This window comes from Dendropsophus ebraccatus, chromosome 9 (genome assembly GCF_027789765.1).
Source record: "Dendropsophus ebraccatus isolate aDenEbr1 chromosome 9, aDenEbr1.pat, whole genome shotgun sequence".
NCBI lineage: Eukaryota > Metazoa > Chordata > Amphibia > Anura > Hylidae > Dendropsophus > Dendropsophus ebraccatus.
This window is the reverse complement of record NC_091462.1, coordinates 79479663-79505130: the sequence shown is the minus strand read 5'-3', so window position 1 is coordinate 79505130 and position 25468 is coordinate 79479663. Positions and strand designations below refer to the sequence as shown.

At 41.3% G+C, this 25468-nt stretch overlaps 1 protein-coding gene across 2 annotated transcripts in view; it reads right to left on the bottom strand.

The window, feature by feature from the left end:
* The window catches only part of USP7 (ubiquitin specific peptidase 7), a 57422-nt gene that overhangs the window by 14333 nt on the left and 17621 nt on the right, over positions 1–25468 (bottom strand). For both annotated transcript variants that reach the window (XM_069983678.1, XM_069983679.1), the window contains exons 2-16: positions 21002–21106; positions 20475–20673; positions 19035–19173; positions 17350–17438; positions 17062–17170; positions 16106–16236; positions 15034–15088; positions 13971–14051; positions 13798–13888; positions 6483–6565; positions 5697–5806; positions 4600–4756; positions 2760–2904; positions 2251–2381; positions 1495–1629 (exon numbers count right to left, since the gene is read on the bottom strand). In XM_069983678.1, coding sequence (XP_069839779.1) covers positions 1495–1629; positions 2251–2381; positions 2760–2904; positions 4600–4756; positions 5697–5806; positions 6483–6565; positions 13798–13888; positions 13971–14051; positions 15034–15088; positions 16106–16236; positions 17062–17170; positions 17350–17438; positions 19035–19173; positions 20475–20673; positions 21002–21106 — 1760 coding nt within the window. The remainder of the gene's footprint in view (positions 1–1494; positions 1630–2250; positions 2382–2759; positions 2905–4599; positions 4757–5696; positions 5807–6482; positions 6566–13797; positions 13889–13970; positions 14052–15033; positions 15089–16105; positions 16237–17061; positions 17171–17349; positions 17439–19034; positions 19174–20474; positions 20674–21001; positions 21107–25468) is intronic.

Here is a 25468-nt window from a genome sequence, read left to right as displayed (position 1 = left end):
CTTCCGGCTGCAGCAGCCGAAAGCAAACGAGTGCCTATCTCATGGATCTCTGCAGCATATCTATGCTGCAGAGATCTCTATGAGAGATCAAAGCACTTATACTAGAAGTCCCCTAAGGGGGCTTCTAGTATAAGTGTTAAAGTAAAAAAAAAAGTGTTGTTAACAGTAAAAAGCCCCCTCCCCTAATAAAAGTCTGAATCACCCCCCTTTTCCCAGGTTATAAATAAAAGTAAATAAATAAATAAACAAACATGTTTGCTATCGCCGCATGCGTAATCGCCCAAACTATTAATTAATCACATTACTGATCTCGTACGGTAAACGACGTGAGCGCAAAAAAATCCCAAAGTGCAAAATTGCGCATTTTTGGTCACATCAAATCCAGAAAAATTGTAATAAAAAGCGATCAAAAAGTTGTATATGCGCAATCAAGGTACCGATAGAAAGATCACATCATGGCGCAAAAAATGACACCTCACACAGCCCCATAGACCAAAGGATAAAAGCGCTATAAGCCTGGGAATGGAGCGATTTTAAGTGACGTATATTTGTTGACAATGGTTTATTTTTTTTACAGGCCATCCGATACAATATAAGTTATACATGTTACATATCGTTTTAATCGTAACGACTTGAGGAACATATATAACAAGTCAGTTTTACCCCAGGGCGAATGGCGTAAAAACACATTTCCCCCAAATAAACAAAATGCTTTTTTTTTTTCAATTTCACCACACTTTGAATTTTTTTCTGGTTTCGCAGTGTACTTTATGCAAAAATTCAGCCTGTAATTGCAAAGTACAATTAGTGACGCAAAAAATAAGGGCTCATGTGGGTTTCTAGGTGGAAAAATGCAAGTGCTATGGCCTTTTAAGCACAAGGAGGAAAAAACTAAAACGCAAAAATCGAAATTCGCTCTGTCCTTAAAGGGTTAAAATCCCCATAGGTTCCCATGCTATTTTAGCGTGCTCCGTTTGCCCTAATTGTGCTCCGTTTGCATGCAATCCGTTCAAGATCCGGTTTTTTTTTTGAACGGAAGAAAAAATAGTGTTTGCAGTATTTTTCTTTCCGCTTAAAAAAACGGATCACGAACGGAAAGTGCACTTCCGGGTTTTTTTACATTGTAGTCAATGAGGACGGATCTAAAACTGAAGGTATTTCCGTTCACATCCGTTTTTGCACTGAGCATGCGCAGAAGCAGCAAGAAACCAAAGAAAAATAAACAGATAGAAAAACGGTTGCTGACTGATGCAAATGGATGCAAACTGATGTACAAAAGTCAGTTTTTTTAAGCCAAAATACCAACAGACCATTAAAAAAAAGATGAACATTTTGCAATCAGTTTGCATCAGTCTGCTCATCAGTTTATGCTCATCCGTTTAATATAGACGGATCCGTTAGAAACAAAGAAAAACGCTAGTGTGGCCGAGCCCTAAACTGTGTAAGATCTATTAGTGCCAAGCTGGTCACCAGATAGCCAAGATGAGTGCTTACCATAGTTTGTGAAAGATTTTGAACAAATTCGGCAAGTGTGGAGTTTTTTAATACTTTGAACACAGTGTATTTAACTTTTTCTTCATCATACATGTCATTGCCTTGGTGACCACAGAACTGGTCCTCTGCAACAATCTGAAAAAATTTTATATTTTTAAAGTCAGTTTGCTGAAGTAAACATAAATAAAAAGAAAAAAACAGATTCATAGCAGTTATGGAGTTGAAACCTCCCCCTAATCCATTCTATTAACAAATGTTATTCTAGGAAAACCATACCTAATAATCCACAAATATTTCAGACACTTTTTTAAAATCAAGATTATTTTTAAAAGTGTTGTCTCAAAAACACTACCTCTGTCAGTGTCTTCTTTGGTAGACCTGACTGTTTATATATCAACACTGACAGTCATTTGAATGTTGGCTCGCACCACTGCCTGATCAGACTGTTTACAGGGGTTATCCTTTGCTTTAGTCTATGGAGCCAGAGACCTGTAATCCGTCAGATTGGGTGGCCGGTAGTGAGTGAATCTCACCGATGTGAACTTCCCCAGCTTATGATTCATAATTGCCGCAGGTTTCAGGACAAAGACTATGTATGATCTAAACTATTGACGTGTCTGGGCAAAATCACTGCCCATCTATAAAAATAATTTGTAGTCATAAGCATTTTAAAAGCAACATAATTGATGTCCTAAAAAATTCTGGGAGAGAGAAAAAGAAAAAAATAAAATAAAAATGAAGCAAAAATTAGCATACCTGAACTTGCATGTATAGATGAGCTTCTTGACGCTCTTTTCTTTTCTGAGCCTCTATACGCTTTTCTTCCTGTAGTCTTTCTACAAGCTGCTGAGGGATATCGTGATCTGTAACAGCTTGTAGGACTTCATCTAAGAAATAAAAAAAAATTTCACTTTCAATAAGCCAAATGTGTAAAGTACAAACTGCTTAATAATTCATACGCTCATCCTAATGCTAACCCATGTATATCCAATACTTCTTTCTGAGACTTAAATATTGAAGGCTTGTCCTTAGAGATGGGACTGAATTACAATACAACGGTCTTTGACTACAAGTAGTACAGAGCTGTGCCTGGTAAATACTGGAGAGGCCACATCACTAGTTGGAGCAGAGTTGTACTATTATCAGCTGGGGTGGTGGAAGTCCAACCATCATTGACCCGACAATAAAGGTTCCCCCTAACCACAGGCCATCAAAAAAGTCCTAGAAACCCCTCTTTAATATACATGCAATTTTGATATACTTACTAAGCTTTGATTCCCTGATGTAAACCAGCATGTAAGCATTTGTACAGTGCCGAACAGACAAGTCGTCATCATGACCTCCATAATTATGCTCAATAGCTTCCTCCTTTGTACATCTTGACACTACGTCATCGTCGAACTTACACCACTGCAGCAGACAAAGACAATATGGAGATAACTAAAAGGTAGTTAAAGTGAATCGTACATAGTTACAGCAAACACTATGTACAGCACTCCAGACACTAAGAAAACCTTGCATTCACAGTGTTTTTTCTGGTCCGTGATTGTGCTCAGCTAGCTACCTCTGTGATTTGTGCAAAACAGTCCGTTTTGTCATCTGTTTCGCATCAGTGTCCGATTTTTTCACGGATCTGTTTTAAAGCATTTTAAATTACATTGATGACATCACATCCGTGAAAAACAAAGGCGAACACGGATGTCACATCCATGAAAAACATGGCTCTCATTGATTGCTATGTAGAATCAGATCCGTGCTTCTGTTCAGAGTTATGACATGTCATTTTTAAATGGAAGATTGGAGATCCGTCAAGACACTGAATATGTGAATAGCCCAACACAAAGGAATTGGCTATAAATTTGTCCCTGCGCACAGACAACTGTACAGAACGTGTGAATGCAGCCTTAGTGTAAGTATCATGCAAACAACTTAAATCTTAGTCTCCAGATTCTGGTGCAGTTATACATGCTATATCAATTCCTGAAGACTAGACACAGACACTTTTTATTGTTGCCAAAAAGCACAAACATACTGCGCCACTGCCTAAATAGTAGCCATTGTTTCTCATAAATATATTTTATTTCCATTTTTCTCAAAACTAAATTAATGGTGACTTTTTCCTCTTGAAACCATATCATTCATCATTGCTTGTATCCATTCCCCTGAGAAAAGTTGTGTAAGCCCCCTACAGCAATATGATCAGAAAAACTTAGTAAAGCTGGTCACAGATTTTACATTCATTAAGGTTAAGGCTTGGTTCACACTACGTTTTTCCTATCTGTTTAACGTATACGTTTTTTATGGAAAACAAACATGCAATTGTGTGCCATCCAATTGAATCAGTTTTTCCATTGATTTCCATTATAAAAAAAAAAAAAAAAAAAGATCGAAACAGATGCGTTTAACGTACGCAAACATAGTGTTGACTAGGTTTTTCTGTCTCTTGAAAGTAACCAATTAAAAATGGATACGTTGAACGGAAAGGTACAATGTAGTGTGAACCCAGCCTAATCAGTAAGTTGAAATTCATGTTCCAAACTGCTGACACTTAGACAGCTATTAGAATAGGGAGACACGTTACCTTTCATATATTAGTCTGCACTTCTATACTGTGCAAAGTGTGAGAGGGGCTTCCCCAGAATCCTGATCTGCAGCAAGCTACAATGCCTTCTCATTCCCCCTCCCCTAGCTGACCATGCTTGGGATTTCCAGATGACTGTCAATCCAGGTCAGGGATAGGAGAGGAACCAAAGAGGCATTCCAGCCAGCAGCAATTCAGGAGCTTGGAAAAGGCTCTAACATTTTGCACAGACTGATATCTAGCTGTCTGTACAAGCTGCCCAATCACCTACACTTCCTGTCCTGTTTTCTATTATGCAAATACATGCTACATTTGTAGCAATGTGCGTGAATTTTTTAAAAATATATATTTTATACTACATGGTCGCATTGTAAAATTTTCTATTCGTGAGGGCCCTTTTCCTAATACACATTCTGATGACATTCCAGGAATCCAGCAAAATTATCAGAGAATGGGAGAGTCTTTACATCTACAGTATTAACGCTATACAAGACAACTAGATAATATGAATAGTTCCTCCATACTTTGCCCTCTCCTTTAGGATTTAAATAAACAACGTAGTGTCCTCCATGGTTGTCTCCACTGTGCACCAACACAGCATGCAGTATGTAGTTAGCAGGGTCTTTGACATCAGGCTTTTGCAGGAACTCATCCAGTGGTAACTGTTCTGGAAACTCGAACCTGAAGAGAAACAAGAGATATATAGCTGCAGACAAACACCACTGCAGGCCTATACAGGGATTATGCATAGTACATCTGAACATTGTAATGAAAAAGAAAAGCCAGCTTACCCTCTTTCCTATTGCTTCCTAGCTCGGACTCTCACTCCAACAGGTGCCATAAGATGCGTCCAACAAAACTTTGAGTCCAGCTTCCAGCAAATAGTTGCAAAAATAAGATTTATTAAACCTTCATCCCCGTACACACACTGCAGCTTGCTCCCAACAAGACGCCTACGCGTTTCAGCTGCGTGACGCAGCTGAAACGCGTAGGCGTCTTGTTGGGAGCAAGCTGCAGTGTGTGTACGGGGATGAAGGTTTAATAAATCTTATTTTTGCAACTATTTGCTGGAAGCTGGACTCAAAGTTTTGTTGGATACATCTGAACATTACATTATCCTTCCTGAAACAAAAGTCATCCTGAATATGAAAGACATGACTATTTTTCTGTAAACATAGGCGCTTGGTTTATATAGGATGAGTTACCTATTCTTATGGCACTGCTTTGTGGTATACATAATGTGTTAAATAATTGTTTTTTTATAATTGTAAACGACCCATGCATGATTCCTTTTGAATGTAAAATGTTTTATTTTTTTCGTTCTGGAAACTTTCATTTACAATTTTTTAGCCCCACTATGGGAAAACTGCATAGCAAAACAAGGCTCAATATGGAAGACCCAACTGTGTTGCAGCAGAGCAGATAAGCTTACAGAGGAAATCCCTATCCTTTGTAAAACTACTTAGATGGCACAGACACTACTACCAACCCCAACATATACAGGATTAAAATGGCCAGGATAACATCCAATGTCGAAACTTGCTGTTGAAGCTCCTGACCCCACATCATCCCTGCATCGTACATTCACAGTACTGTGAGGGCAAACAGTATTATTCATTACCTGTCATTAATTTTTATGTTCTGGTCTGTCTGAGGATCATACATGAACCTCATGAGCTGAAGATGTAATACCGGTGGTAATGTTAAAAATTTTACACCTTTCTCTGCTTCCTGCAAAATGAGAAAATCAAAACCACAAGTTAGCTACAAATACATAAAAAATAGTTGCACTTTTACTTACAGGCCGCTAAAACACAGTTTTTGTATATAAATTATCAATTTCTTTCTCACTAGTGGTTCAGTAGCTTGGAGGCTTACCACCATTTTATACTTGAGTTACTACAAATTCATCTCTCAATCACCAACTTCTCAGTGAACTTGTGCTGATACAGAAGTAGAGAGCAGTACCCTGAGCCTCAGGTAGAGGGGGTGAATTTTAGACTCCTACAGTCAATGAGGTGTCCAAAAACAGCAAGAATATGAAGCTCTCTGTGATTGGAATAGAGCTACCAGCAAGCTGGACAACTCCAGATCGCTTTATCTGGTTGAGGGGTTGCAATGTTCCATAAAAGCTGCATACCAATGTAACATAAAAGTGTATTGGTCATTACTTATATGATTAGTATTCAGAATTAATGACTTGATCTTACAATGGGCTTCCTTACTTGCTGCATGCATTCTGTCCCCAAAGACATAGATGTTGTCTTCAGGACAGCAATTGTAGACAAGTAACATACAACCAGCAGTTCTCACTAACCCGATAAGTGGAAAAATCGCCGTATGTTTACAATGCACAGTCAATAGTAAATACAAGAAGTTTAGGTAAATTAACATTACAAGTACTTACCTGCAAGCCATGCTCGCCAGCATCATATTTATTGTCACCATCTAGCTGCTCCACTGCAACATAGTCTATAAAGGATTCAAAGACTGGAAAACAAAAATTTAGATACATATTAAAAGCAAAATCTAATAATCTGTTGCATGGCATATGAAAAAAAGAACAACTTACTGATCTCTATTTGAATTACTCAGTAAGAACGTATTTGTACCACAGAGGATAAACTAACGTTAAGCCAACCAAACCCACCTATCATCACTCCTAAAGTAGCTTTGGATGCAAATCCTCATGAACCACCTGTTTTAAAGGGTATGGAGCTTTTAACATTATCCCTAAAGACTTTCAATATGTAAAAATCAGGTTAGTGGCAAGAAATCGCTGATACTTCACATTGAAAGCTTCCCAACATTATGACAAGAATTCATATTATTTCCAATGCCCTCAGAAAATATGCCCACACTTAGGAATCAGTGTCATGTTTACCCCCCATCTTGTAGGAACCTTGGGCCTAAACAGTTTATTCTGCTGGCTACCGTGCTGAGTGTTATTACAGAGCTTTAACCCCTTAAGGACAGAGCCTGAAATGGCCTTAATGACCGAGACAAATTTTATGAATATGACCAGTGTCACTTTATTCATTAATAACTTCGGGATGCTTTTACCTATCCGTGCGATTCTGAGATTGTTTTCTCGTGATATATTGTACTTTACATTTCTGGTAAATTGGAGTCGATACTCATAACGAATCTTTATGAAAAAACCCCAAATAACGTGAAAAAATGCATTTTTCCAACTTTGAAACTTTATTGCTTATACAGAAAATGGTTATGCCACATAAATTATATAATAAATAGCATTAGCAACATGCCTACTTTATGTTGGCAGCATTTATTAAACGATCTTTCATTTTTTTAGACAATAGGAAGCTTAAAAACATTAGCAGCAAATTTCCAAATTTTCAGTAAAATTTCAAAATCAGATATTTTTAGGGACCTGTTCAGGTTTAAAGTGTATTTGAGGGGCCTGTATGTTAGAAAGCCCCACAAAGCACCCCATTTCAGAAACTGCACCCCCCACACTCTGCAAAAGCATATCCAGAAAGTTTAACCCTTTAGGGGAGTCACAGAAATAAAAGCTAAGTGTGTAAGAAATTAGAAAATTTTAATTTTCTGTGCAGAGATTTTATTGTAATCCAATATTTTTCATAATTATAAAACTATTACCAGAGAAATGCACCCCAATAATTATTGCCCCATTTCTGCAGTTTATAGAAATACCCCATATGTGGCCCTATTGCGCTATTTGACGCAACCACAAGCCTCAGATATAAGGGAGCGCCTAGTGAATTTCAACGCCTCCGTTATATTTGGTCATCTTTGACTGTACCACTTCAGGTTGGCAGAGGCTCTGGGGTGCCAAAACCTAAAAAAAAAAAACCCTAAAAAGGGACACCATTAAGAAAACTACACCCCTCAAGGAATGTAACAAGGGGTGCGGTGAGCAACTGGACCCCACAGGTGCTTCACAGATTTTCTGAATATGGCGTGAAAAAAGAAAAAAAATTTACACTAAAACATTGTTCTAGCCTTCAATTTTTCATTTTCTTAAAGGGATAAGAGGAAAAAAAAGACAATGTGTAGCGCAGTTTCTCCCGAGTACGGAAATACCCAACATGTGGCGATAAAGCGCCAAGCGGGCGCAGGACGAGCCTCCAAAGGGAAGAAGCGCCAATTGGCTTTTGGAAGCTGAATTTCACTGGAAAGGATTTCAAGGGCCATGTCGCATTTACAGAGCCCTCGTGCTGCCAAGACACTGGAAACCCCCCACAAGTGACCCCATTCTGGAAACTACACCCCTCAAGGAATCTGACAAGGGGTTCAGTAAGCATATGGACCCCACTGGTGACGGGCACAAATGTGGAACAATGTGACGTGAAAGGGAATATTTTCATTTTTCCACTTTCACCGTCATCAAGGGGTCAATATCCTCACTGCACCCCTTGTTAGATTCCTTGAGGGGGTGTAGTTTCCAGAATGGGGTTTCCAGTGTTTTGGCAGCACGAGGGCTCTGTAAATGCGACATGGCGTTCATCATCCATTCTAGCCAAATCCAACCTCCAAAATCCAAATGGCGCTCCTTCCCTTCGGAGGCTTGCCCTGTGCCCACATGGCGCTTTATGTCCACATGTGGGGTATTTACGGGGGAATTGCTCTACACATTGTTTTTTCCCCTCTTTTAACCCATTGTGAAAATGATAAATTTAAGGCTAAACCAACATAGTGTAAAAAATGTAATATTTCATTTTCACGCCACGTGTCCCACAATTGTGCCCGTCACCAGTGGGGTCCATATGCTCACTACACCCCTTGTTACATTCCTTGAGGAGTGTAGTTTCCATAATGGGGTCACTTGCGGGGGGTTTCAACTGTCTTGGCAACACAGGGGCCTTTTGAATGCAACATGGCCCCTCGAAATCCATTCCATCCAAATCCAGCCTTCAAAAACCAAATGGCGCTCCTTCCCTTCGGAGGCTTACCCTGCACCCGCATGGCGCTTTATGTCCACATGTGGGGTATTTCCGTACTCAGGGGAAATTGCGCTACACATTTAGTGTTTTTTTTTTTTTATCTTTTAGCCCCTTGTGAAAATGAAAAAATCATGACAAAATTAATGATTTAGAGTAAAAATTTTACAAAAATTACACTAAATGTTGTTCTAGCCTTGATTTTTTCCATTTCCACAACGGGTTAAAAAAGAAAATGAACACAAAACGTGTAGGGTAGTTTCCCCTGAGTACGAAAATACCCGACATGTGGGCATAATGTGCCATATGGGCACAGGGCAAGCCACCAAAGGGACAGAGCGCCATTTAGAGGCTGGAATGGAGGATGGAGGCCATGTCACAATTACAAAGCTCCTGTGCTGCCAGGACAGTCGAAACCCCCGACAATTGACCCCATTCTGGAAACTACACCCCATAAGGAATCTAACAAGGGGTGCAGTGAGCATATGGACCCCACTGGTGACGGGCACTTACGTAGAACATGTGCCGAGAAAATAAAAAATACCATTTTTATCATTTTCACGTCCCAAATGTGGCCGTCACCAGGGGGCCATATCCCCACTGCCCCCCTTGTTAGATTCCTTATGGGGTGTAGTTTCCAGAATGGGGTCACTTGTGGGGGGTTTCTACTGTCCTGGCAGCACAGAGGCTTTGTAATTGCATCATGGCAAGTCTCTAATGGGAATGGCGGCCATACCTATTTAGCTGGGGAAAAGGGACAATTCTAATTTATTTGGGGGTATTAGGCCAATTATTGGTTTATAAGGTTGAAAATAACAGGTGTCCATCAAACTCAATCTGTGTTGATCCAGAGGAAGGCAAAAACCCCTCGTGAGGCAGACGACAGTAGCCTCATCACAGGGGAAAAATTCCTTCCTGACTCCATAATGGCGATCAGATTAATCCCCGGATCAATGTGACCCCTGAAATAGGAATAAGGGACAGAATTTAGCTAATGTAGAACTCAGATGACGTGTGGTGCGCCTTGGAGCGATCCAGTATGCAGAGGCCGGGGTGATCAGGACAGGTGTCACACTGGAAAATGGTGTCCTTCCTGATACCCCATTACCCCACACTCTGCGCTTCTTCTGGGGTCTCCCGTTCTCCAGTGTGGGGGACGTCACCTGAAAAATGTTGTCCTGGTGCGATACGGGGTCCTTTATATCCAGAAGCGCTGGGTCCGCTCCATGGCTGCTAAATATTAGGGCGCTATTACTACTTCAGATATTTTCGGATCGTGCCGCAAGCTACAGTAGCTCGGGCAACGAGGGATCGGAAGAGGGGGGTGCTAGTATAAAAGTTATCCCCGTACAGGTGGTAACCTTTATCCAGCAGTGGGAAGATCAGTTCCCGGACGATCTTCCCACTTGTTCCAAGGATGGGGGGAGGGGGCATTTGGGGCTGGATTCGGGTGTCCCTTCCTAAATACACTATAAGGGTACGTGCACACTGCGGAATCGCGACAGATAACCCTTCGTGCATTCCACAGCTGGCACCCACCAGCGGAGTGATGCAGGCGCACATCTCCATCCGTGTCAGACTCCATTCTATGCACGGGTGGATTCCGCTCTCCGTCCAACGTGTTCATTCTTTGGATGGACGATGGAATCCGCCCATGCATAGATTGGAGTCTATGACACGGGTGGAGACACGCGTCCGCATTAGTCCGCCGGCGGGTGCCAGCTGCAGAATGCACTAACGGTTATCCTTCGCCATGCCGCAGTGTGCATGTACCCTAAATCTGTAAGTGCACCCTGAGGTACTCTCACAGTTTGTAGAATTTCATACCGTCATCTCTAATTGGGACGGTACTGGCGGAAAAAACGTGTCTGGGGGGCAGCGTACGCTATGCTACCTCCAGACACATCACTGGATGATGATGAATGGAGGAAAGAAGGATCCCCCCATTCATCCTCACTGGCTGTTTCAGTGTCGGAGGCAATAATAACGTATGCGTCCGACGCCAAAAACACCCTGGGGGCCATCTTTATACGGGGATTGGTATATGGGGTATGTAGTGGTGTAGTGTCAAACTTTATTCAATGTAGTGTGGTGTAATGTAGTGTTTTTACGTGTTTTTTTACAGTAAGTATAAAAAAAAAAAACCTACGCCAACAAAGGAGTTGCTGATAAACTTATCAGCAGACCGTGGCAGTAGAATATAGAAAAAAAAAACACCCTACGCCAAAAAGGAGGAGTTGCTGATTAGCAGCGCACTTTCATGCGATGCTGATCAACACTCAGCGGCGATAGGGTGCGGAAAATAGAAAAAAAACTATTTGGGAAAAAACAAAAACAAAACACTTTCTACATTCTGAACATCCCTGTAGCTGCTGCTAAGTGTATTACACATAGCCGCTAGAGGGCAGCAGAGCGCAAAATCCGGAAAAAGACGAGGCTGGAGCCGAAAAAAGGCGATGGGGACCGCGAGAAATAGCTGAAGACCCGACGGAAAGACGGAGGACGCCGCGAACCCGGAAGATGCCTATCAGGACCCCGGGACAGGTGAGTAATGTACAAATACCTGCTCTGGACCCCTCAGCTAGGTAGCTAGGACCCCTCCAGAGCAGGTATTTACTATTTTTGTGGACTCTGATCGCCGTGCCACCGGCCCGATCGCCGTGAATTCACGGCGATCAGGCCGGTGGCACTGTGACCACCATTACTTTTTACAGTAATGGCGCTTGGTGCCAATAGCGGCGATCGTAAGCACGGGGGGTGTTAACCACCCCCCGTGCCGAGAAGCTAAGATGGCCTGCTATGATTTATAGCAGGCCATCTTCCCCGATCGCTGTGTGCGAACACACAGCGATCGGGGAAACATCGGGCGTAAATTTACGCCCTGATGCGTTAAGTACCAGGGCGTAAATTACGCCCGATTTACACTTGATCAATGGTTTCTCAAACCACATTAAAGCAATTCCTATAAACTGGCATCACAAAGCAGCACGCAAGACAATTAAAAACTAAGGACACAACAAGCTTAAAGTGACACTGTCACCCCCTTTTTGCATTAGGACTTCTCTACACAGGTGTAATGGGTTATATAATACATTATGGTGCTTGCTCCAGTAAAAATTGATTTTTTATCATCTGCGGATTGTGTTATCTGGGCGGGGATTCACGGCCGAAGCACTACTTAGCCCCGGCCTACACCACCACTGTTGACCCCGCCCCTCGTGAAGTCATCGACGCAGCCATTGCTATGAGCAGACCTAGAGGGGGTGGGGCCTAGAACTTTGGGCTGGCCTGTTCCAATGCTTGGCGAGGCCAACTGTGGGTTGTGGGCGGGGCTAAGTGGCACTTCAGCCATGAAGCCCCGCCCAATAGCAGAACCAGCAGATGATAAAAAAAAAAAAATCACTTTTTACTGGAACGAGCACCATGACCTATGATAGAAAATAACGTATGAAAACTCCTTACACCTCCTTACTTACATCTGTGTAAAGAAGTCATAATGCAACAAGGGGTGACAGTGTCCTTCAATACCTTAAAACCATGCAAGCTGACAATGTTGTATCCCAATAATGTAATAAGATTGTAAAGACGATTCCAGTTATCTTTAAAGTTAAAGAACACATTTACACACATTGTGCAAGTAAAATCTGCTCGTTCTCGGAATAAAACCTGCACCCAATGCCTTGGACTTAATTGTTCAATGAGTGAAAGAAAGTGAATATTAAAACTCACCGATAACATGCTGCAGATTTCTTTGCATGTAAACCACAACACACACACCTACCTGTGAACATGCTCTAAGCCAGAACCACTTCAACATCTAACAACCAATGCTGGATTGGCAAGTAATCTGCTGCTAGCCTGACATTATTGGGAAATTCTGAAGCTCGACTGGTCGTTCACATACAAAAATGGATAGGTGAAGACTAAACACAGATCATAATGGAAAGACTAATAATCTGGCACTTTATTAGAACATCCATGCAGTTTTACTAAATCAGAGACAGCCACATTTCAAGGCACCAAAGCCAGGGTTTACCTGCAGCAATTTATGTCACTATTACATATTTTAAAGGGGTTGTCCGGCGAAAAAAAATTATTCACAGAACAACACACATTACAAAGTTATACAACTTTGTAATGTATGTTATGTCTGTGAATGGCCCCCTTCCCCGTGTCCCACCACCCCCACCCGTGTACCCGGAAGTGTGGTGCGCTATACATTACCTGTCGCGTGCCGACCACGGTCTCCGATCGTCAGCAATGACGTCTTCTTCGGGAGCTTGGCGGATCTTCCCGAGTGCCGGCCGCCCTCTGCAGCGTCATCCGAAGCTCAGCCGCGATTGGCTGAGCATAACTGTGCTCAGCCAATCGCGGCTGAGCAGCTGATGACGTGGCCGCGTCATCAGCCGCTCAGCCGCGATTGGCTGAGCACAGTTATGCTCAGCCAATCGCGGCTGAGCTTCGGATGACGCTGCAGAGGGTGGCCGGCACTCGGGAAGATCCGCCAAGCTCCCGAAGAAGACGTCACTGCTGACGATCGGAGACCGTGGACGACACGACATGCGGTGAGTATAATGCACCACACTTCCGGGTCTAGCGTGGGTGGGGGGAAACACGGGGAAGGGGGCCATTCACAGACATAACATACATTACAAAGTTGTATAACTTTGTAATGTGTGTTATTCTGTGAATAATTTGTTTTCGCCGGACAACCCCTTTAAGACTGTAGAACAGGCTTCAAAACAAGGGGGAGGGGGAGAGCAAATACAGTAACCTCTACTTATACTTTGTACTCACTGTTTTTCTTTCCTTTTATGCTTAGTTGAATATCATAATAGTCTTCTATCCGCTCAGACCGGTAGTCTACATGCTTACACTGGATATAGGACTGAAACAGAATGAGAGTCTTAGCAGCCTAAAAGGAAAACACCCTCTTCACCCTCTTATCAATGACATAATAGGACACATACCACCATCTTTCCTCTGAATAACTTTGGAATGGTGCCTTCTACACATGTTCCTTTCATTTTATTTTCCACGTTGTCCAGTAACTAAGATAAAAAAAAAATCTAATTACGTACTGCTAAGTGGTTATTCTACCCCCTAATGCAAAAGCCTATACCACATGCATCTGATAAGTGTATGCAACTGGTAATGCAGTTACTGCAGATATGCCTTGTGCAGGGTTTGAGGAAACACGACATGGGATTCTTTTTGTGGGTGTTCTGTCAATCACTATCTCCCTACTCTGCACCAGGTATATCAGTATCACTTAGTATCTTCAGCTAATGATAGCTTTTAAACAAAGTTATAGTTTAAACCCACTGATCACTAAATAAAGGCAGGAGAATTGCAATGCTGAGTGCTTTACTCCCCAGCTCACTGCTCTACTAGACTCCTGCAACAAGACAAGTTTCAGAATTACTCTGCAACAAGACAGGTAGAGCAGGAAGTTTCCTTTCATTCAAATAATCAACATTTTGGAGGGGGGGGGGGCTGCGTGCAGAACACTAAAACCCCAAACTTTAGACGTGTCAAAGTTTTGTTTTGAAAAGCTGACAGTAAAACTTAAAGTTAGAATCACCTGAAGTTAAAGGGAAACTATTAGCAAGTTAGACAAATCTAACCTGCTGACAGCTCCCAACTGCACCGGGCACTGAGGATGAAGGCGGGGAGGTGCACCAGAGCTGGCCCGCTTGCTCCACTACTAATCATTAGAGGGGGCCAGGCCAGAGCGGATTGTTGCTATGAGGGTAGTAGCCCCACCTCCAGGGCTCCAAACGGCCTCACTACACACTGGATTAAACTGCAAAGTGCACGGAAATGGCACTGCACATATCTTCATCTTTAGCGCCCTGTGTGCAAAAAGGAGCTATCAGCAGGTAGATTCGTCTAACCTGCTGATAGTTTCCCTTACTTATTTTGTATGCATTGTTATTGCTTCCTTACAGCTTCTTGAGCCCTCTGTATTAATGTTCTTACTAGGTCAGACCGGAGATCATTGAGGTAGCATGTCTGGACAGGATAACTTACCACTCTACATAATTCTTGGACATCGTGTTGCATGAAGCTATCTAGAGTCTCCCACCTAACAAGCAAATGCAAAACAAATTAAGAAAACCTATTCTGAGTAAATATCAACAGCACACTGGTTAAACAGTTCAAGCAAAATATGTTTTAATGTAAAAGTGTTAAAACTTTACTTATTTTGCACGCATGACTATTGCTTCCTTACTGCTTCACGACTGAATCATAAACCCTCTGTATAAGAGGGGGCCTGTGGCCTCTAGAGAAAATAAGCATCATCTATATGTAGATGCTTATCTACGGACTCAAGCACTCAAAAAAAAAAAAAAAATATCTAGCCCTCCGTCCCCTTATTTCCTAACTATTGGTGCCCTCAGTTTCAGCCTCAGTATGCTACTGACAGCCTAGATGTTTAAATAGGGCGGATAGGGATGTTACCCTCAGATATCGTCACATGATTTATTACTGTCACCATTATCTGCCGAATATAGTATATGACCCAGATTTGTAGGCCCCCCTGTGTTCATCAGTCGTGGATCATCCTTTGTTGGTATTGACTTTGTTGTCACATTTTTTCATATACTGAAATCAATACAAAAAATTGTAACAATTTGTGAGTGGTTTGGTGTATTTTGATTGTTACTGAACTTTCAATTAAACGTTAAGGGTTTTATAAGTATGTATAAAAAAATTATATACACACTCTCTCACTCATGTAATTGTGAATAAAAAATCCTTGTTTACATCCAGAGTAAGAAAGCCTAGTATACAGACTTTTCAGCCAAGATGTGGATACAATTGCATACAGCCTAGGTAATTCTACTATGAGCAAAGGATAAGTATGAGGAGTTAATTGCTAGCTATAGTGAGCACTTACTATATATGTTAGTGCTGAGAGAATGTCTAGACAGGGATCAGTGTGGCATTTGCCCTTAAGGGCAACTCCTACCCAGTCCACCCCTTGGTTCAGTCCCTATATTAGCCCTATAGTACCCTCCAACTAGTTTTCTCTAATTAGATTCATCAGGGCCACCATGCTGTCGCCTTAGCCTTAAAAAAAAAAAACCTAATAACTTACCCAAAGGATTTTGTTAGCTTTTTAGTTCCTACAGGTTTGTCACTGTGTTGTAATTCATAGAAGACCCTCTGCAGTGCTAGTGGCACACTCTTGGAGGAGTCATCACCTTCTGTGGGCATCATGTACACAGCCTAGGAAAGCAAGATATGCATTCACTTAAGTCTTCACACAGACTATAGCATTGCCAGGCACTGTTCACGCTGGCGTTATTACATTATTGCATTAAGGGGTTTTGCAGTGCGTGTGTCAGGTATAAGCATCAGAAGAACTCCACAATGCATACTTTACAGGAATGTCACTGCCTAAGCATATAGTGGCATACATTGCTCATGGGATCCCATTGTAAAATAAAAAATAACCAAGTATGATGCACAATATAAGGACGACTCTACACCAAACCACACTGCTTAATCTGTCGCTCAATTCAATACATTAAAATAAAAAAATTATGCAAATGTAAAAAAATTAAATCAACTGGTGCCACAGACTTATACAGATTTATAAATGACTTCTTCAAGGGTACCCAAGTTTCAATCTAAATTAACAGGGCATGTGAAATAAAGCATTTTTGCAAATTACAATAACTTCTAGTTATTGGTTGGAAAAAAACGGTTGTAAAAAAGAGAGCAAAGGCAAGAAGTCTCAGTCATCTGGGTGCTCAGAGAGAAGGCAGTCATCTGATTGACAGACGCATTGAGCCGGGACACACTGTACTGGCCGGGACTTCCCGTTTGGTCTCTTTTAACCAGCACAAGACCTAAAAGCCAGCCACAGATACAACATACAGTCATATTTCAGCTTAGGCCGAATAATGCGTGGCATTTTAATGAGGTCAAGAGCCAGACAATATATTGACCATAAATACTAAAAAATATTTCAAAATATAAAAACCCTTGGATGTAACATTTAAAAGGTTACATAACAAAAAGTTAAATGAAGAAAAACACACCACGTACCTTTCGGAGTTGATTTGTGAAAAATAACGTTTGCAGCAAACTGTTCATGTAACATGTTGCTCCCTGATTCTTCAGTCCAACATAACCAGTGTGCTTCTTAGAATCCCAGCTACAGACAAGTAAAGAGAGAAGATGTGATATTCTGAGCATTATCTAAAACACACAGACCTGCTGAGTAAGCCATCAAGCAGCAGGTGGGAAGGTCATAAACAATGACAATGATTTCCATGCTCCACATGAATCTATGAATATATATATATATATAATTAAGTGGCTTGCAATACTTACGCTACTCCATGCGGAGCATCCGCTTGCACATAGACTTCAAAAGTCACTTTATCATCCTCTATGAAACCTTTATCTGGATCTGTAACTTCCTATAAGAGATATGTCAAAATAAATCAGAGTTCTGGATCAAAGCAATGTACTTTTTTGCACTCATACCACTCAACTCCTACATAAACATCTCACTTTAACACTATGTTCACACACAGTAAAATACAACTAAGGTTTGACAGTAAAACAGACAAAATGTGGCCGTATTTTAAATCTAATAGCATACGATTAAAGTCTATTGTCTTTGCACACAGTGAAAAACATATTTTACATTTTTCCTATAGACATTAATGTTGCATATTATACTTAGAATAAGGCAATGTTTTATATGCTCAGTTAGTTGTTTATAGTATGATAAAAATACAAAAAAAGAAAACGAACCCACATGTACATGTATGTGGACTGTTTTTCTCCCATTTTCCTTAACAGAAATCCTTGAATCACTATCTACGCTGGGTAGCACAGCTGCCAGTATTGTGCAAGAGTTCTTTTCTTATAATTAGGACCGACACATGATACTTGCTGGGCATCATATGGTTTGCTGGCAACAGTAGCATCAAGCATAGAGATGCATCCCTCCACTCATGTCAGGCCAGGCAGGAAAGTAAGGGTCCTCTATTACACAGAGCAATAAATCAGCCGAACCGGCCCGATTCAGCTGATTATCGCTCCATGTTAGGGTCCATGTACACAAAGTTTATCTGACAGATTATCTGCCAAAGATTTGAAGCTAAAGCCAGGAATGGATTTGAAAAGGGGAGAAATCTCAGGCTTTCCTTTCTGACCTAATCTCTGCGTATAGTCTGTTTCTAGCTTTGGCTACATGTAATAGTGATGTGCAGCCGATGGGTAAGATTGCCCAAACAATTAACGCTTTACCTGTCCATGTTCCTGTTCTCCTGCGTTCTGAATGTGTCGTGGCACTGTGCGGCAACAGCTTCAGAGCGGCTCGTCTGAGCTGACAAGCCCTTTAGCCAATCACTGGCCAGAACCACTACGGCCGGTGATTGGCTGAGCATCCTAACAGCTCAGACAGGCCACTCTAAAGCTGCAGCCGCGCGGTGCCGGGACACATGCAGAACGCAGGAGAACGGCAGGTATTAACTGTTTGGGCAAGGGCTGCACGGAGATCGCTAACGATGTCCTTGCAGCCTTTGCTAAATGATTATCGGGTACGTGTAATAGGCCCAGTCAACAAGCGCAGATCTAGCAGATCGGTGTTCGTTAGCAACACTGATCGGGCCTTCATCGGCCAGTGTAATAGGACCCTAACACTGGAGGGTAACTAGGAGCTTACACTGGTTTAAAGCACTTGTAGACTTTGCCTCTACATAATCCAATTTCAGCTCAGTCACTGTATTATGCCATCACACTGGACAGTAATGGTCATGACTTATGCTATTAAATCCTTCCATGTCTGGGTGTTGAAAACCTACATATCTGCACAACACCCAATAATTAAAGAAGGGAGGAGGTGAGAAGGTAAGAGTTCTGTGAGGAGTGCTTGTGGACGCCTGTAATAAGTGACTATGCAATTCATATATGTCTATACTAAATAGCCAGCACAATTTTTCTTAAACCCCAGTCATTCCGCATTCAATAAAAGGAGCACAAACTACATTAAAGACGCTACGTACACTCCACGCCATGAAATTGGAAAATCCCCAATCATTCTCCTTGTGAAAAAACAAGTGACTAATACGTCTGCTAAAAGATTTCTCATCATCCTTGTAATTGATTATCTTCAGAACAGCCTGTGCATGGCAAGACCATGACCTACAAGATAAAAGAAAAACATGTCAAAATCTGAGAAAATGTCTGAGAGTGTTGCACATTGGTACGGTTGGTCATGAAACTGCTCAGGCCCACTAGTGCTGAAAATCTCGACACCTGCTAGGTAAGGGACTTTTCAACATCATAATGCTTAACTTAGTATGTTGCCACAGGTTTTCAGTAAAACAATTGACCCAGGTATACATACACATGTCCAACTGTTTAATGTTTCAGTGAGTTGCGGTTCTCTAACCAGTAGCTTGTTAAATGGTGCTTGGTGGTGGCGTTAGTGTGGGCAGGTGTGTCTAGTCTATACAGAACTGCCCTACACTTTGTAAATGGTACAGTGACAAGCCCATACTACTTAAATAACATCATTAACCCAGTCATTGTGCCTCTGTATGAACAGTACAGGCCTAATTTATGGTCGACAATCCTCCAGCTCACTGAGGTTACATCATTAGGGAACGGCTGCTGGAGACTAAGGTACCTCAAATAGGGTTTCTTGCACTTTCTCCAAACCTAAATCCAATAGAAAACCTACGATATCAGCTGAGTCACTGTGTAGCGGCTCGTAACTCTGTACCCCAGAACCTCAATTACTTGAGGGCTGTCCTTCAAGAAGAGTGGGATGCCGTACCTCAGCAGACAATAAGTTGACTTGTGAACAGCATGAGACGTCATTCTCAAGCTGTGTAAAAGGGCACATGACAAGTTATTGAGACACTGACCTTTTTTAGGGTATACTGACCACTGTTGGCGTTTAAGTAAATTGTTTAAAACTAGGAAATCACCATTGCATGCCTCTACTTAAATGCCTTGCTTTCATGATATAACATAATTGTAGCATGAATTTTGTACATTTTCCATAAATTTCTCCTGCAAGCAAAATAACCCTACAGGACTATGAGAACGGGTGCCAGACTACAATCCAGGTCCATGTAAATATAAACATAAACTGACAGTCTGACAGCATTTCACACACTTGCTTTTATTATTGGGCATGTTGTTTTTATCAAACTGGCAAAACATCACTATCACTGGTGCTAAAATAAAGTATTGTAAGGTGTTAAGTAGTGCTAATGAAACATTAGGGCAAACCTGTGACATCTTGCACTGTGTTTCCTTAGTACTTCTTACATCCTCACAGTACTTTCCCTTGGCACAAGCAGTGGGTCCTATTGGTGTGCAACATGATGAATTGTATTCAATTAAAAAAAAAAAAAAGTGGACTGTACTTTTCATAAAAATACCAAAATTACATAGAAATAACTTTGACAGCAACAATAATAAAATGGACATACGTGGAGTCAGATTCAGCATTGCACTGAAGGAAAAATCCCACACTTTTCTGATGTGGTCGATCTGGATAAAATCGAGGCATCACCATAATTTTCCAGGGAAGATTTCGCACAAAACATGGTGGGCTCAGAACAGATTCACTAAGTCGACTAAAGCGCTCAACAGTGAACTGAAATGTTGCTTCGGACCGCCAACTGGTATCTGAAAGCAGAAGAACACTATCACCTTTCACCCTATAGCTGAATACATAAAGAATATCTTGCAGTTTTACCAATAGCATTCAAAAGAAGAGGCAAACATTACCCAAGAGCCTGAATGCACAAAGGTATACTTTATTATGTCTGCAAAGATGAAGTTATGTAAATCTAAAAATTGCACAATGCGACATAACATTTAAGAGGTACCAATAATGTTGACCACATGACTGTATTCCTATAGATATAGGATTTAGAAAACTAAGTAATTCTTGTTGATATTGGAGGAAGTTTAACAGAAATGCTGAATGTTAATATGCCAATAATAAACTGACCGTCTTCCATATCCTCTTCTGTATTATTGTGGCCGTCCGCCATGGCAACATTGCCGTTTATCACAGGATTGGGTGTAATTCTTGGAGGGTCATCAGCATCTCCAGCTGAAAAGAAAGCAAAAGCCACATTTACAAAAAATAAATAAAAATTATATATAATAATAATAATAATAATAATACGGCCCAAATGCGAGATTCTAACCACATGCGCAACTGATGCAGTCTGATGAGACACAGGCTATGGATTTATCTGCTGAATCTTTTCAGTGTCCATCATTTCCAAGCATTATTGCTTTCTAGTAGAGTGTAACACGTTACGGATTAACTGAATGGTATGTGTGGTTATCTGGCGATCTGTATTGGTGGAAGCGGAGAACCTGGGCAGTGGGCACTGTTCACTAGGGATAAAATAGCAATACCTGAATTATAGGAAAATACAACTCAACTATGAGGTGGGAAGGGGGGGCTGGGTTGTTGGCAAGTATATTAAAAGTCCTGATCCTAAGCATAAGTGAAGACAACAATCACGTCAAACCCAATTCAGATTTCCAGAACAGCAGCATATGGATGCCGGCAATCATACAGATGGTTTTAGCACATATAAATTTATGACAACACTGATAATCTCAATAATGCTAAAAACAATATTAATAAAAACAGAAAGTGGTTTAGTAGTGTTCACTTGAAAGTAAATGCAGCAATGACTAGCCATAATTTCTCCTTGATACTGACTGGCCAATCCCTGTAATGTACCTCCTGCTATGAAGGAATCTAAAGAAAACACGGACATGTAAGACTTTTCATAATATATGTATGCATCTTACATGGCTTCCAACCGCCCCCCCCCCCCCCCCCCCCTAAGCATTCCACGGCTTCATCTGTGGTTTTACACATGGGTTTTTAAAGGCCTTTTCATATGTATTATACTGTAATTTGCTGTGGATTTGTGGGGCAGAATTTACAATTCACCTAATAGTTGAAGCCCCATATTCCCAGGTACCCCCTGCAGCTATGGGGCTTATAAGTGGAATTGGGACTGACAGGGACAAAACACCCATCTGGTGACAGTGGATTGAACTAAGCAGTCTCCTGTAACATGAAGTTACCCATGTTATCCAGTGTACACATCATAATGCGGCATCAATACACTTAATATTGTTAGTGGATTGCAAAGGACATCACTATATAATGACATCAATATGCTTCTGTATACATTTACCTCTGCCCCGGATATACAGGTTATGTGTATGACTTTGCATAGTGAAGCGAGTGTGCACAAGCTGGGATCCCCACCATTCATCAGTACAAAGGGTTCCTGCAGGGCTTTCCTAAGCCACAACAACAGCACAGAGGTAGCCACACCACTGTGTATGCACAGACATGAAATTACTTTTTTGAGTGGTATCTAGAGAGGAGCACAACTTGAGCCTGCTCCGGTTGTTGGCCATTTGATTATCGGTGGATGCAGATCTAACACTGACTGGAAAACATGGATACAGCCATCGCCTGTATCCATATTTTCCCAGACTCCCTTGGGCTGCATCCACCACCTTCAGCCAACAGTATTCAAATGTTGAATGATCGGAGCATGCTCAAGTTGTGCTCCTCTCTAGGTGTGTCCTGTCTGTAAAATATTCCCACATGCTGAGGTCCATGTTCTCTGTTTGTTGTACACATAGCTGCATTTCAAAAGTTCCTGCATATTACAGTAATTTGAATTATGAGGGACAAGCCATTCTATTGTCAGAGATCAACAGCTATTTGAGTACAAACTAGCCCAGAAGTAGCAGAGATTTGGAGAACTCTGTGCAGGGACATTTCTATTTGTAAAAGTGTCAGGGAGGATGAAAAAATAAATAAATAAAAAATAATAATAATAAAAAAAAAAAATCACATGCTCTTACCTTCCCGGCTCCAGTGTTAGCAGCAGCAGCATACAGCTGCTCCAGTTCACCAGTTGCTTCCTGGTTTGAGAAGGGAGCTGAAACGTGAAGTTTCCAGCTGGCTCAGCTATAGCAGGGTCCCCCCACTGCCTGGCCTGGAGCATCACATGCTTGATCCCCTCTCAAACCAGGAAAGGGCTGCGGACTTGAGTACCAGTATGCGGTAATCAACACTGGAGCTGGGGAGGTGAGTGCATGTTATTTTTTTCATTCTCCCCGACACTTTTTTTTTTTTTTTAAATGTCCCTTTCTGGACTCCTCCTTTAATAAGCAACATGTTATCCTGGAACATTCCCCATAAAACTATATATCAATCAGCTCCTCCTGCTCTTTTACATGCTGCTCACAGAGTGGACTGCATTTTCATAGGTTCCCTAAAAGAAACTGGAAAGTGACAGGTCACATAATACAAAATCATCAACAGCAAAACGCCTACAGAATTAAGCAATTTCCAACAGGGCGCAGTAGATGTACAGCCACCACTTAACGCAGACAGCATGGACAGTACAAACACTAATAAGGGCAGAAAATTCCATATCATTATCAACCATTTCAAGCATAACTGATTTGCAACAACTTCTGACATGTCATGTGCGAATCAGTGGGGGTCTGGGTGCTGAGAACCCCGCTGATCGCTAGAATAAAGGGGCAGAAGCGCTCAGAAGCGCACACTCTGCCCCTTCATCTCTGCTATCACTGCAGTATAACTGAATTATATTAGAGCCTATGGAACTTCCGGCTGGAAATTTCATAAGCTCCCATTATAATTCCTTAGACTGCTTGTATTAGCAGTCTATGGAATTCAACTCCATATAGCAGAGATGAAGGGTCCTCAGCAGCCCCACAGATATGACATGTCAGATGTTGTTACAAATCATAGTTACACTTTAAGGCTGGGTTCACACTATGTATATTTGAGGCTGTATTTGGTCCTCATGTCAGGTCCTCATAGCAACCAAAACAAGGAGTGGATTGAAAACACAGAAAGGATCTGTCCACACAATGTTGAAATTGAGTGAATGGCCGCCATATAACGGTAAATAACTTCCATTATTTCAATACAACAGCCGTTGTTTTAAAATAGCAGCAAATATTTGCCATTAAATGACGGCCATCCACTCAATTACAACATTATGTGAACAGAACCTTTCTGTGTTTTTAATCCACTCCTTGTTTTGGTTGCTATACAGCCTCAAAAATACAAACTCAAATACACGTAGTGTGAACCCAGCCTAAAAGAGGTTGTCCAACTAAATTTTTTTTCTTTCAGATCAACTGATGCCAGAAAGTTATATAGATTTACTTCTATCTCAAGTGACGGAATCTCAAGTCAATCTGCCTGATCCATCCGTGAGATAGCATATGTGATTCTTTACATTATCCGTTTGTTTAACTTTTCATGCATATTTTTTCACTTTATTGTATATTGTTAATTTTTTTCTTGCCTTAGGATATTGCTTTGTCCTTTTATATCATTTGCACTTGCACTTTGTGGCACTTAATGATAGGGTCAGATAGTTTACAAATATTCTTTTGCACTTTACATCATTATTATATTTATTATTTCTTGCTATCTCTGCACTATTATGTGGGATGGATCAGTTTGTCACTGTGCCTTATTGGGGCCAGTGTGTGTGTTTTTAAAGGTGTTTTAACATTTTGGATTAAAATAAAGAATATTGAATATATTGTGGAGGTGCAGACCTTGTTTTTCCAGATCACATTTTCTTCTTGGGCAATATGGTTGTTTTTTGGTCTGGTTAGGACTAGCACTCTGGTGTTATTGTTTGTGGTGTCCGCCTAATGTATACGGTGTGAAAAGTTACCACCTAACTCATTTGTTCAGGGAGAGATGAAAGCTCTCTCACTGCAGCTCAGCTCTTCCCATAAAGAACACCAACGACTGGCCGTGCCGAAAGTTCCTGGAGAGGCTAGGCGGGAGACACAACAATGTGAATGATTGTTCAGCTGTCAGTTTTTGAGTGTGTATGGCCAGCTTTAGGGTCCTATTACACGGAGCGATTTTTACACGGAGCGATTTTTAACTATTAACGACTAACGATAAACGATCGCAAACAAGATTGTTTATCGTTAACCTAAAATTAACAACAAAGATTTTTCGATCATTGCCTGCAATTACACAGAACGTTTATAGTTTAAATTCAAACGATATAACGATTTTTCGCACGATAATAGTCTCATGTAATAGGGCCCTTAGACAGGACATGAATGTGTATGTGCTGTGTATGTGCTATGTATCTGTCTATGGGCTGTGATAAATTTAGGTTGTCACTTTTACAAAAGCTGATCCAAGAAAAGCAATGATTGTGGCTACCAAATATTTTACCTCTAGCTGAATTTCACCCCCGACTGTCTGACTGTACTAGACAGCGGTCCCGCCCAGTGATTGGTTGAGAGGCCTGTCAATTCAGACAGGATGCTCTGAAACCACCAATGCGTTGTCTCCATTAAGCAGAGGGATAATCGGGTAAATCGGGCGGTGTACACTCCGAGTAATAGGGCC